General features: G+C 39.4%; 1 protein-coding gene across 1 annotated transcript in view; it reads right to left on the reverse strand.

Annotated features, from left to right (window-relative positions):
* The window catches only part of LOC131219140 (protein TIC 21, chloroplastic-like), a 60,709-nt gene extending 47,075 nt beyond the window's left edge, over positions 1 to 13,634 (reverse strand). The window contains exon 1 of the mRNA XM_058214145.1: positions 13,136 to 13,634. Within this exon, the coding sequence (XP_058070128.1) occupies positions 13,136 to 13,414 (279 nt within the window). The 5' untranslated portion in view covers positions 13,415 to 13,634. The remainder of the gene's footprint in view (positions 1 to 13,135) is intronic.
* Positions 13,635 to 14,297: the final 663 nt, after the last annotated feature.

Consider the following 14,297-nt stretch of genomic DNA (forward strand, 5'->3'; position numbering starts at 1 on the left):
GCAATATTTTTCCCAAAACTCTTCATAAAATTTCCCCATACCATTGATAGATACGATACATTACCAACAATAAATTGTTATATATCCCCCTACCGGACATTCGAAGGTTAAAAAAAAAATCACAAAAATCCAATTTTTCCTAGGTTTGTTTAGAGAATCATACTCATATTGTATGATTATGAATTATATGTGTTCATTTTCAATATAATTGCATCGCTTGTATTAGATAGCGCATAATTTAGGACCCAATATAAAAGAAACTTGCTGTAAATACTTGTTTTTCTGATCTTTTGAGTTCTAAGTGTGTGATCATCTCTCTTTCAACATATCCTGAAGTTGTATTGAAAAATTCCAACATTTCCCATTGTTCCCTCAAACAGCGATACATTCCCAAAAACATGTAATATTTCCCATGCAAAACCAATATGTTTCCGTAACCCAAGGGTGCGATACGTGCATCAATACTAATATTTAAATCATTGCCCACATGTTTATGTACCCAAAGGGTGTGATACATAGTGAGATACAGATACATCAAAAATTGCTCATGGGCATCCTAAATTGGTCAAGAGTCAAGACTAGACCAACTTGGTCAAGACTACAATTTAGCACAGGATTAAATTGGGGCATGCTTTGCCATATACAAAATCAAAGTTACTGACCAAACAAGAAGCCTCTAATACCAAAAATAAAAGTAGATATGGCATGAGGGATTATGACATGGAACAGATGAACTGAAGTAACACATATTAACACCATATTTGAGGTTTTTAGTTTGAAATCACAACAAATCTCAAACTTTTCAATTGGATGTTCACAACGGTGTATAGCTCGAACCAAGTAGAGAAGAGGTCAAATTTCTGGGCAGAATTGAAGGACTCTCGTGGCAGGTTTGATGGCCTGTGGTGCATAGGCAGCAATTTCAATGTCGTCAGAGTCGCACACAAAAAGTCAAATGGAGGAAGATTAACGTGCAGCATGAAGGATTTCACAGCATCGGTAAACAGAGTCCAAATGATGGATCTTACCATGGGCGGGGTTAGATTCACCTGGTCTAATGGGCAAGATAAGGTCGTCTGCTCCAAGCTCGACAGATTCCTTATCTCTACAAAATGAGTGGAGATGTTTTCGCAAGTCCGAAAATGGGGTCTCCCAGAGCCTATGTCAGATTACTGCCCAATTCTGCTGGAGGTAGGGGAGGAAAACTGAGGCCAAAGGCCCTTCTGTTTTGAGCTCATGTGGCTTGAAATTGAAGGTTTCTCCAACCTAATCTGAAGCTAATGGGCGTCTTTCAAGGTCCATGGCTTTGTTGGCTTCTAATTGAGTCAAAAGTTAGATTGCTTAAATAAAAAAATCAAGTTTTGGACAAAAGAGGTATTGGGAAACAGGGAGGCTGAAATCGATATTAAGGCAGAAGGCGCGAAGATGAATGAGGAAGAAAGGAATATGAGATCTAAGTTATCTTTAGAATATGCAAGAACTTTAAAGGAAAAAAAAAATTATATGGAAGTAAAGGTCAAGAGCAGCATGGCTCAAGGAGAGGCAAACACCAAGCTTTTCCATAGCGTCAAGCTAGAAGTAATAAAATTAGCACTCTTAAAGTGGAGGCAAGATAAAGAAGGAAAAGACGGTTTACGAGTCTATGGTGCAGTTTTACAAGGACTTCTTACGATGAGAAGGATGGAAGCGACCAAGGTTGGACAACCTAAATTTCAAATTTCTATCATGAGTCAAAGTTGAATCCCTAGAAAATACATTCTCCTAGGAGCATGTCAAGGCGGAGTCCTTGGAGAGAGACAAGGACCCAAGGCCTGACAGCTTTCCAATGGCAAGTTTTTCGAGATTTAGTGAAAGGTGATGTGATGAGATTCACGAGGGAACTTTTCGAAAGGGAACATCTCTCAACAAGTTTAGGGGCACCGTTCATTGCCATTATTCTGAAGGTACCAAGCGCAGATAATTTAAAAGACTTTGGATTGATCAGCCTCGTCAAGGATCCCTACAAGATTCTTGCTAAAACTTTGGCTTCGAGGTTTCGAAAGATTCTTAATAGAATTGTCTCGAAAGGTCAATGTGCATTCATCAAATGCAACTCATGAATAGCGCTCTCATTGCCCATGAATGTGTAGATTCTCGTAACAAGGAAGGTGCAAAAGGTAGTTTGCAAATTGGACCTAGAAAAAACCTATGATCATGTTGACTGGGAATTTATGGATTACAAGATGGATTGTTTGGGTTGCGGTTCAAAGTGGAGAAGATGGATGCAAAAAAATGCGTGAAGTCCGCTTCTTTTTCGATGTTGCTGAATGGTTCCCCCAAAAGCTTTTTTAAAAGCTCGCAGGGCCTTAGGCAAGGGGACCCACTCTCACCCTTTCTTTTTCTAGTGGTGGCCAAGGCATTGAGTAGGATGTTGGAAAAAGGACAAGTGGCCGATCTCATTGGTGTAGGGCAAGAAAGGTGACTCCTCAAATATCTCACCTCCAATTTGTCGACGACGCCTTACTTGTGTGCAAGGCAGATTTGAGTGTGGTGGACACCTTAAAGAAGATTATCAGGTGCTTCAAGGGAGTTTTGGGGTTGAAAGTGAATGCAGCAAAGAACATGATGCTAACGATCCACGTGCAAAAGGAGGTAGAAAGGATGGCATCCATTTTTTATTTAAGGTTGGATCATTTCCCACCACTTATCTTGGTCTCCCAAACGCTTTTTTAAAAGTGTGAAGTTTCACATTTTTTTCGATGTTGGTGAATGGTTCCCTGATGTAGAGCGGGTTGCAGACACTTTCATGTCCAAGATGGATTAGAGAAGGCCCGATCAAAGGCAGAAGTCATCAAGACCGTCAGAACCTTAAAACAGGCATATCTCGCAAACCGGAATGAGTTACTCGACGTACCATATATGATTTTGGAGTAGGACGAGCTACTTAAGCCAACCAACCCGGCTATGCAAGGTTGCCCACACCGAATTTGCGAGATTCCATCATATCGACGGCCGAATTCCCTGTTTAATTCCATTTTTACTATAAATATTAAGTTTTAGTTTGATTATAACTCCTCATCCATTGGGCTTTAGGAGTTGCGCCCAACATGAAAAGTGTTTATAAAAATTAGGAGAATGATGTGGTTAAGCCACATAAGACACTTACTATAAATAGAAAATTTACTATTTATAGTAAGTTACGAATTTTAGGGAGTTTTAGTTATAGTTTAATTCCTAAACTTATTCCAAGTCTTGTTATCCCTGTTTAAAGGGTTGTGGACTCATTTATTTCATCCATCAATCAATCAACAAGTTTCTTTCATATATTTTAAAATTATTTCTATTTCTTTTCCTCGTGGATTCGAGAAGTCTCTGTGAGGAGTCCAAAGAAGCTTCGTGGATTCGGAGTAGTTATCCTTGAGGAAGACGGTGATCGACCTCATCACGTTCATCCCTGCGTCAATTGGTATCAGAGCAAAGACTCCCCTCGAGCAAATGGCAAACAACAAAAATCTTATGTACGGTGATCCAGGGATTCATTATCTTTCAGAAAGAATGGAAGCTTTCCACCGGGAGAGTCAGTTGACCATGCAAGGGCTGCAGGCAACCCTCAACCGTATTGCGGATGCGCTAATTCCACCTCGAGCTCAAAGTGACACTCAACCACCCGTAGTCGCTGTACAACACAACCCCAATTTCTGCAAAGCACCATCAGATGATTGTAAATTGCAGGCCACGACTTTGATCGTAAGGAAGCCGTTATCATGTCAAGTGTAGAAATAGAATTACAGTAAGACAACATCTTTCGAACGCGGTGCACTGTGAGCCAAAAAGTCTATAATGTAATCATCGATGTCAGGAGCAGTGAGAATCTCATGTCAAAAATAATGGTAGAAAAGCTGCAACTGAAAACAGAAAAGCATCCATCTCCGTACACAATTGGATGGATCTAGGAGGTCAACAAAACCGAGGTAACCGAACAATGCACTGTCTCATTTTCAATTAGTAAAAATTATAAGGATCAAGTACTTTATGACGTAGTAAACATGAAAGTTTGTCATATGTTACTTGGTCGATCATGGTAAAATAATATTGATGTTATTGTTATGCATAGAGGTCAAGATAACGCATTTATATTTACTGAAGACAGTAGAAAGATTGGCCTCGTCCCTATGAGAACGAAGAACCAACCCAAGACTTCTAAAATTGAGGAACAGTCTTTCACAACTGAACAGGCTTTTGTTAAACAATCTGAGAAAACAAGATATATATACATACATACATACATATATATATATGCATTAGTTGAAAAGAAAGAATATATAGATCCTGTGAACATCCCAGGGGATTTGAATCCAATGTTGCAAGAATTCAAAGCGATTGTGCTCGATGAACTCCCTAATAAATTGCCTCACATACGAGATATACAAAACCACATTGATCTTGTCACAGGGATAAGTCTGCATAATTGCCCACATTATTAGAAGGAATGTAGGATCTTGAAGGCGAAAGTGAAAGAACTGAGCATGAGTACATGTATTGTGCCAACTCAAGAGCCTAATGCCAAGTATAAGAAAATGGTTAATAAAAATTGGCGTCAGAAGTTATCTCAGAATCATAAGCCAAGTTCCTTGAGTAACTCAAGGACAAGTTTTTTCCAAATGGAGGGGTCTGATGTAGAACGTGTCATAGATATATTCCTAGCAAGGTTGGACAAAAGAAGGTGGACCGTAAATTGATCATAACTTTTGATCCGAGTATCGTTACGACGCACCAGACCGAGTATCAAGAACTGAAGCAGCACGAGAACTCGATGATGAGTTCTTTTGAAGTGGAGGGGACTGATGTAAAGCAGGTCGCGAACACTTTCATGTCCTAAATGGATCAGAGAAGGCCCGATCAAAGGCAGGAGTCATCAAGACCGTCAGGACCTTAAAACTAGCATATCTCGCAAACCGGAATGAGTTATTTAACGTACCATATATGATTTTGGAGTAGAACGAGCTACTTTAGCCAACCAACCTGGCTATGCTGGGTTACCCACGCTGAATTTGTGAGATTCCATCATATCAACGGCCAAATTCCATGTTTAATTCCATTTTTACTATAAATAGTAAGTTTTAGTTTGATTATAACTATTCATCCGTTGGGCTTTAGGAGCTGCGCCCAAACATGAAAAGTGTTTATAAAAATTAGGAGAATAACATGGTTAAGCCACATAGGACACTTACTATAAATAGAAAATTTACTATTTATAGTAAGTTACAAATTTTAGGGAGTTTCAGTTATAGTTTAATTCCTAAACTTATTCCAAGTCTTGGTATCCCTATTTAAAGGGTTGTAGACTCATTTATTTTATCTATCAATCAATCAACAAGTTTCTTTCATATATTTTAAAATTATTTCTATTTCTTTTCCTCGTGGATTCGAGAAGTCTTTGTGAAGAGTCCAGAGAAGCTCCGTGGATTTGAAGTAGTTATCCTTGAGGAAGACGGTGATCGACCTCACCACGTTCATCCCTGCGTCATCCCCCCAAAAGCTTTTTTAAATGCTCATGGTGCCTTAGGCAAAGGAACCCACTCTAACCCTTTCTTTTTCTAGTCGTGGCAGAGGCATTGAGTAGGATGTTGGAAAAAGGACAGGTAGCCGATCTCGTTGTAGTAGGGCGGGAAAGGTGACTCATCCAATATCTCACCTCCAATTTTCCAATGACACCTCACTTATGTGCGAGGCAGATCTGAGCGCGGTGTACAACTTAAAGAAGATTATCAGGTGCTTCAAAGGAGTTTTGGGGGTGATAGTGACCGCAGCAAAAAACATGATGCTAAGGATCCACATGCAAAAGGAGGTGGAAAGGATGGCATCCATTTTTTGTGTAAGGTTGGATCATTTCCCATTACTTATCTTGAATCCAACTAAGCACCTATGGGATGTTATGGTGGAGAGAATGCTAAGGAAGCGGTCAACTTGGAAGAGTCGTTACTTATGCTTAAGAGGCTGGATAATGCTTATCAAAGCGGCAATGTCAAACATGCTGACGCATTTTATGTCCCTTTTCAAGTGCCCAAAATCTGTGATCCATAAGTTGGAAAAACTTAGGTAGGATTTCCTTTGGAAAGGGAAGAGGAGAAATTTCAAATGTTGAGATGGGACGAGGTGTGCATGCCTTACAGGGAGAGGGGTCCAAACATAGAGAAATTGGAGTTGGTCAATCAAAAATTGTTAGAAAAAATGGCTATTGAGATTTGGAGTCGAAAAAAGGCTATGTGGAGAGAGGTTATCAAGAGTAAATATGGATGCCACGAGGGAGATTGATGGGTATAGGCCTCATCCATCAACAAAGCTTCAAGTATTTAGAAGTCAATAACCAACATGAAGGGCAATCTATGCTAGTTGCTAGGGGACTGGTTTTGAAATTGCCAATGGGAGAGAGGCTGCTTCAAGAGCTATTTTCATGGTTAGTGAACCTATCTCTAGAACGCAACATTCCAACATCTCAGTGATTCTCCTGTTCAAGCGGAGCCGTTGTCTAGTCTCATCCGTACTGAAGAAATATGCTTGATGAGGAAATCGAAGATTAGGTTAAGTTGCAAGATCTCCTTCAGAAGTGCCACCCAACCTAAGAAGTTTAGGATAGAGTGTTGTGAAAGGAAGATAAAGTAGGAAGATTCTTGGTCCAATCCTTATATAACATGATTCGGTCCATTGAAGAAAAAAGAAGCCGTAAGTGGCATGCACCACTTTCGTTTGGTCCTACAGAACCCCTCCCCGCCAAAACGAGATAGCATTCACTTGGCTTGTTGGGCGCAAAAGAGTGCTAACAATAGACAATCTTCAAAGAAAGATCTCCAGTGCAGCCCAACATATATGTTATGCATATGCCAGATGTAGAATCGATTGATCACCTCTTCATCCATTGCCCTTATGCCCAAAGTGTATGGATGTTAATCATGTGATTATCAATGTCTCATGGGCGGTGCCGGAACCAATAGGAAGTCTTTTCTATGCTTGGCACAAGGTCAGACTAGGTGTGTTGGAGATTGGCTCTATTAGCATGTCTATGAGCATCATGGGGGGAGAGAAATGGAAAATGCTTTCAAAAGTTGGGATCTTCAGCAAATGATGTGACAAATCAGGTTAATCTTTTGGTGGTGGGATGGGCATTATATGTAAATGACTTGGTTAATAGCAAGTTTATCTCTAGGTTGAGGATGTCATTTCTGGTCGTTTATCCTTTTGTTTTCTTTTCTTTAGTCTTAGCTGTGCATCTTGCACCATCTCAGCATCTTTTTTATGAAAGCATCGTTACCTTTCAAAAAAAAAAAGTGGGGGCAAGGGTGTACTTGAAATGCACCATTACATATGCAACATGATATCATGGCCCTTACCTAGATGATGAGGTTACTGAAATGCACCGTTATATCTACGAGTTGGGGCCATCATGGGAAATTTATGGGGTCATGCTAATGTGCGATGGATAGACGGAGTCAATGTAGTTGTCCATCATAAATTTTATGATCAACTGTAGAAAGAGAACCATATTTTTTTAGTTGGTGATGCGTCCAATGAAGTTAAGAACACAAAATACATAAATGGGCTGATGAATGATGTGATGAATGAGGTGAGGACGAATAATGTAGTGAGGTTCATCACAAGCAATGGAAGCACATCCGTGAATACACAAAAGAGCTTGATAAAGAAGTATGACTTGAACTAGACCCCATTTAAGGCCCATTACACCGATTTGATACTTAAGATATGGGAACAGGCTTGTAATTAAAAGTGTGATTGTCGATGATCAGGCAATTACAAATTTCGTATATGATCACACCTGGCTATTAGCCGAGATGCGTGCGAGGTGTCATGGTGATATAATGCTTAGAGGGATATAGTTCACCATTAATTTTATTGCCTTATAAAGCCCCTTGAAACATAAGCGAGGAATCAAAGACCTATTTAATTCTAAAGAGTATGCAAATTAGAATCAGAGCAGCAGTGTTCTGGCGACGACGATTGAGGGGATTATCATAAACAACTCTTTCTAGGACTACATACATAATGGGGCGGGTCTTCTGAAACGCATTTACAGAGTGCAAAGGATGGTAGATAATGAGACATATCCATCATAAGTTCCACATACGAGTCCATGTGGTACATGAAAGATGTCATCCACGCAAGAACCCCATAGGCATCTAAAAGGGTGCACGCATTCATTGATGAACAATGGGATAGGACTCTCAAGCACCTACTTAACAAGGCTAGTAATTAGGTTTAATTTTCTCTATGTTTCATTACTTTATTAGTTGCTTGCATAGTATGGTAATTTTCTTAACACTAATAAATATGTGCATTGTAATGGAGTTTCAACATACTTCTTGGAGTTCAAGTACCACTACAGTCATAGACTCAACAAGGTCAACAAATATTGGTTGCTTGCATGGTATGGTTATTTTCTTGACACTAAGAAATATGTGCATTGTAATAGAGTTTCAACATACTTCTTGAAGTTCAAGTACCACTACAGTCGTAGACTCAACAATGTCAACAACTTAAAGAGTGCGGTACACGAAAGATATGAGAAGTTATTCCCTAATTCTCCGGGAAAAGTTCATTTCAGGAATGATGTAAACTTTTGCATTTTATTCTTGTCTAAGTTCCTACCGCACATTATATTGACAATTAGTATTAATGTATCCCACCGATTGTAGACTTTCGAAATGAGAGAGGCTTGTTTGGGTGAGAAGCTACGTGAGAGTCAAGGAAGACGATGATGCAAATGTGCGTAATTGGCTATAGCTTATAATTAAAGTTTGTTTTCATGTTTTAAATTATCCATGGATGATGGAACTAAGAGACGGGCATGATCAATTTGCACGAAAATAGCCATTCATTTACTCACGGATAGGTATATTGAGCCAGTTCGGAGAGGATGAGTATCAGTGATAATTGAGAGAGTAGCTGAGTTGATATCATTCTACCATGGCCTAAGCACAGTATTGCCAATTCATGGAGCAACAGTACTATCGTTGCTCCAGTGAAGATGGAGAAAATGACTTTAAGCCGCCTCATAACTCTATCTGGACCTAAGACATAGGCATGACCCTGGGCAAACGTACTTTCACTTCTTTTTTGGCTTTTGAATGTAATAGATATGTTTTCATACTTGTTTTGTATTATTTGTTAATGATACAAACTCATTTTGGATATAATTGTGTCACTTCTCTCAGACAACCCTTGGTTTCAAACCCCGTACAAAGGAAAGTTATCATGTATACTTGTTTTTTTTTTTTTTGGGTGAAATGTTGAGTTCTAAGTGCTTTTTTTTAATATCCTCTCATGTTTCATTAAAATATTCGATCATTTTCCCAACGTTTTCCAAAAACAAAGATACATTCTATGATACATGTGATATTTCTCATGCAACATTAATACATTTCCATACCCCAAGGATGCAATACATGTGAAGATACCAGTATTTAAATACTTGATAGACATCACGTACGCAGACTACACCTTTCCTTCCTCCACGATTGTCCTGCTCATATTTACCTGTGAATAAACTTTCACATCCTTCAGCCCAAAGAGAACATATTGTCCTGTTGCAAATTTGCAGTTATTTAAGTTCTTTGTCATGCCTAAAGAGTGTAAGTACTTCCTTAAGAACATGATATTTGCCAAATCTTGTGGTACTTTCTACATATCTCACATGCTTTACAGCATGCTTTGTGTTATCTGCCATCACCACCACTCGGTTTCCATCAGACAGCCAAAGTTGTATAAACTTCCATTTGTCGCCAGTCATATATTTCGAACACCCCGAATCAACAGTCTAATTGTTGGCACAGTCTATCTTAGCATCCATGCCACTTTCACAATGATCCAGCACCATATTTGCTTGATCAAAACACTTTGTATTATCCATGAAACTACATGAAGTCTGATCAACAAGATCTGATGCCATTTCTGTGCTAAGAACTAGGACCTCAACTTTATCCTCCATGATAGCCAGTGAAACTTCCCACTCTAACTCACTTGCTCCCCCATGCTATGAAGCCTCTGTAGTAGCATTTTTCTTCCGGAAAGAGTTTTAACCTGCAATTCGTAGCAAAGTGTCCCTCCTGTCCGCCATGATAATCCTCCTTTGGTTGTTTGTCTTGTGCCTTCTTTTCTCCATCACATCGTGGTTTTTTTAGTCTCCCCCACATTTTGAGCATTTTCCCTGTGGCTTTGATCTGAGATTCGATTAACACTTCCCATTTGTGTCTTTTGAGAACAAGACCTCCTCCTTATGATCGATCTTCAGGTTTGTTGTCTTTGCGAGCGCCATTTCATGACTAATCAAGAGATTTCAATCTTATATACGGATGGTTGTGTCCCTCATCTAGTAATCACAGCCATGTATACCCCGTACTCAGGTTGTATGCCATTTATCAGTAACCTCCATAACTAAGAATCTATGATCTCATTATCAGGATCCAATTGTGGCAGCTTTGTACATAACTTTTCATGTGAAGAAAATACTCCGAAATGGAGACTTTTCCTTGTTCCAAACTGCTAATCTCTTTCTCTAAGAGTTACAACCTATGTGTGTCAAGAACACCTTAGCAAATGTGTCCCATGCTTCCTTTGGCATTTTTGGATCCGAGACACAAGCAAGCATATCATCACCAATAAATTACTTGGGCGCAAACAAAGCTCTTCATGCTTTCACACTCCACCTCGCTTTTTGTCTAGGATTTTCAGGTGGATCCGTGCTAGACCCACATGTTACCTCCCATAGTTCTAGCCCTTGTAGATACAACTCCATGATCAATGACTTCCATAGGCTATAATTAGAGCTTGTCAATTTTCTTGAAAAACAAGAAAACAATTGCTTGCTATCTTCTCCTTGATCAGATCCAGCCAATCTTCTCACTTGATCAAGCAAGTATACCTGTGCACATGATTCGGTCTAAGACACTAGCATGAATACAATATGACTCAGATAACTAGATCAACACACGAGAGCAAATTTAGCCCGATCTCACACAAGAGAGGCTAGCTCAGTCTTAAATCTGATCCAATCCAAGTGATTGGATATCACATACCATGTTCCCCCGACCAGAACCGTGGCTCTGATACCACTTGTAATGTCTAGCTCAATGGGTGGATTAAACATGCAATGTACTTGTGGCACGAACTACAAATCTCACAACCAGTGTTTCAAATAGTGTCTGTAGCATAGCAATAGCATACGCTACGTAGCGTAGTGTGGCCTTAGCGCTACGTAGCGTCCCAAATAGCATAAATCCCTTGTAGCGTACGCTACGGGGGTCGTAGCGTACGCTACATCTACGTAGCGCGTAGCGTCCGTAGCGTAAGCTACAATGTATTTTTTTACTATTTTATTTTTTATTACTTTTTTCACGTTTTCTTTGTTTCTAATGTTGAGGAATGTGACACTTATATTATACTTGATACTTTTAACCTATGGGATTTTTATTTCTTTTCAGAATTGTGACTTGTGGTTTCAATTAGACATTATTAATTAAAGTGGTTTGCTTAGAAAGTTGTTGATGTAATAATTATTTGATTTGGCTTATATATGTAGATTGGCTTTTGATAAATGATAACTAATAACTTTTTTGTACATGCATATAATTGATAAAATGAATCATCTTTTAGGCATTTTTATATATTTTTTCTTTCTTTTTTCACTATTTATTATATTTATCCTATTTTTAAATTAAAAAAATAGAAGTATCGTGTAGCTTACGCTACACGCTACATATCTACGCTACACGCTATAGAGGGCTGAGTGTTGCGCATCACGCTACCGCTATTTAAAACACTGCTCGCAACACACAATGGACATATCACAAACATGCATCAAACAAAGCACAACCACATAATGGATTTCATATATGCTCGACACGTGCAACAATGCACACAAGCGGACAAGAGAACCACATGTACAGCAACAACAAACTCAGCAAGAGAGAAACCAGACTCTTCTTATTAAAAGAACATTTATCTTCAATTGCACTCTCTACTCTAAGCAAAGCCCTCTGGAGGGAAATACAACCCACTTTCCAAGCTCCTATATGATATGGGACAAAATAACAAAGCAAACAAAAAAAGGGTCAAGGGTTCAAGTCCTCACCTCTTACATAAAGTAAAACTATATGTGTGTGTGTCCCACACGTGGGGCCCACAAGATTAGCCAATAATGCTTAACATGTTCAACCAATCTAATTTTGAGACTGCTACTTAGCGACAGTGATTTCCACAATTTAGTTGGTTTGATTTGAGGTATCGTTTGCCACGTGTACAATATCTGAGTGATAACTCCGCATTTTATTACGGCTCTTGATTTGGTATGTAAATTCCACACAGAGAAACTTTTGATTTGGTAAAGAAATTCCACATGGATCATACACGCTAGCAACTGTACCACAAGCTGTTTTACACCTCTAGCAGGCCACATGTTTACGTCAAAATAGACAGTTCATAGGTTTGATCTGGACAGCCCACTATTTTGATACATGGAATGTGTATAAGTATATTATTTATTATTTACTTGTTTATATGGCTCGGGTGGGATTCAAGCATGGGTTGTGGCATACCCACACCTGGCCCATTTATTAATTGGGCTCACAAAAAAAAAAAAAAAAAACCCAAACCCACACACACACACCCATTAAGCTACACACATACCTGAGCTATGTTGGGACGGTCTCAGATACCCATTGGGTGCAACTGGCCTGTTGATACGCCTATACACAGGCACTCAGAAATTGTACAAATGGGATGCATTAACTCGAATTAAACCATCCAAATTTTGGGGTCCACTGTGGATAAGTCTTAAGCCCAAAATGAGATTTTGGATGAACAAGCTTAACCTCTAATTCATGGAGACCTGTCTGATGAATTCTGACTGTTGGATTTTTTTTCATCACTAACCGTCGAATAAGCATCCACAATCTGATAGTTAGGAATCAATTCAATGTAATTATTGGTTTATGAACAACCTAAATGATGATCCAAATTTAGGAGGGTTAAGTTTCAGTAAGTTGTATGACACGTATACAATTTCTCACTGCCTGTATATCAACCATCACACTCTGCCAGAGTTCTCGTAGCTTTTCGGAATAGGAAGAAGAAGAAGAAGTACTACCTGTGCAAGTTTAGCCCTCTCGGCTTCACTGTCTTCGGGGGGAGGGAATGGAGTGGGACTCGGAACGGTAGGAGAATAGGAGGCATAGGCAGTGATGATATTGGAACGCCTGAGGAGTGGAGGATATGATAAAAGGGAGAATGGATGGTGATGATGACGAGAGAGATGGCCCAGCTGAGGAAGAGGGATCAGGGATAGTGGGACGCGAGGGAGGGAACAGGGCAATGCTGCTGCTGAGGAGGCGTAAGAGCGGATTGGGGGCAGCAGCAGTGTCTGCATTCTCAAACCCTGGTTTTTTTTTGTTTTTTTTTTTTCCTGTCTTCTGAGGTACTCCCCTCAACAACCGCCACTTTCTTTACTTTGTCTCTTTCCGGCTACACATCGTTAGACCCGAATCCTCTGCAACACCGCAGAGACCAAAACACCTGGTGCAACGCGGATCCCTAACTAGGAAGGGAAGTCAGAGGTGCGCCGAGAGGCCATCGTGATGTATGGGTTTTATCAACGCCGTCCATCCATTTTACCATGCCATTTTAGGATACAAGCCATAAAAAATGAGGCAGTTCCAGGGCTCAAGTTGGCTGCACAGTGAGGATTAAATACACCGAAGTTTACTTCATCCAAGTTAAAGTGACTGTTGTCGGTAAAAATGAGCTGGGCAGGATGACTCAAGCCCTAGCTTTTTTTCTTCTTTTTTTTTACACACGCACACTACCCGCACACACTCACGCTGGTGGAATTTCACCACCTATGGGCACTCGAACCCTTGTCCGGGTGTTGAAATGCTTGTTTGCATGCCTGTAACTGTTTTAAGTTGTAAGAAAGTTACTTGTAATTTACATGGGTAAGTAAGTTATAGATAATCTTGTTTGGATGTAAGTTGTAATTTATTCCCAGGTAACTTTGTTTTTGTGATTGGATAACCTGTAACTTTGTTATAGGTAATAAATTGAATATTCACACTAAATAGAGTTAAATAGAGAATTGTTGAAAAATCAGATTGACACGAAAAAAAGATGGGATAAAATTATTCCATTTTATTAAGCTCATGTAAATGAATAGTTTAACTGATTCTTAGGCTAAACTAATCAACAGATGGGTCATAAAAGTGGGCCCATATTTTCGAAATGCTACTAATGTGGGCAAAAAACTTGAAGTAACA

Source organism: Magnolia sinica, chromosome 11 (assembly GCF_029962835.1).
Source record: "Magnolia sinica isolate HGM2019 chromosome 11, MsV1, whole genome shotgun sequence".
Classification (NCBI taxonomy): domain Eukaryota; kingdom Viridiplantae; phylum Streptophyta; class Magnoliopsida; order Magnoliales; family Magnoliaceae; genus Magnolia; species Magnolia sinica.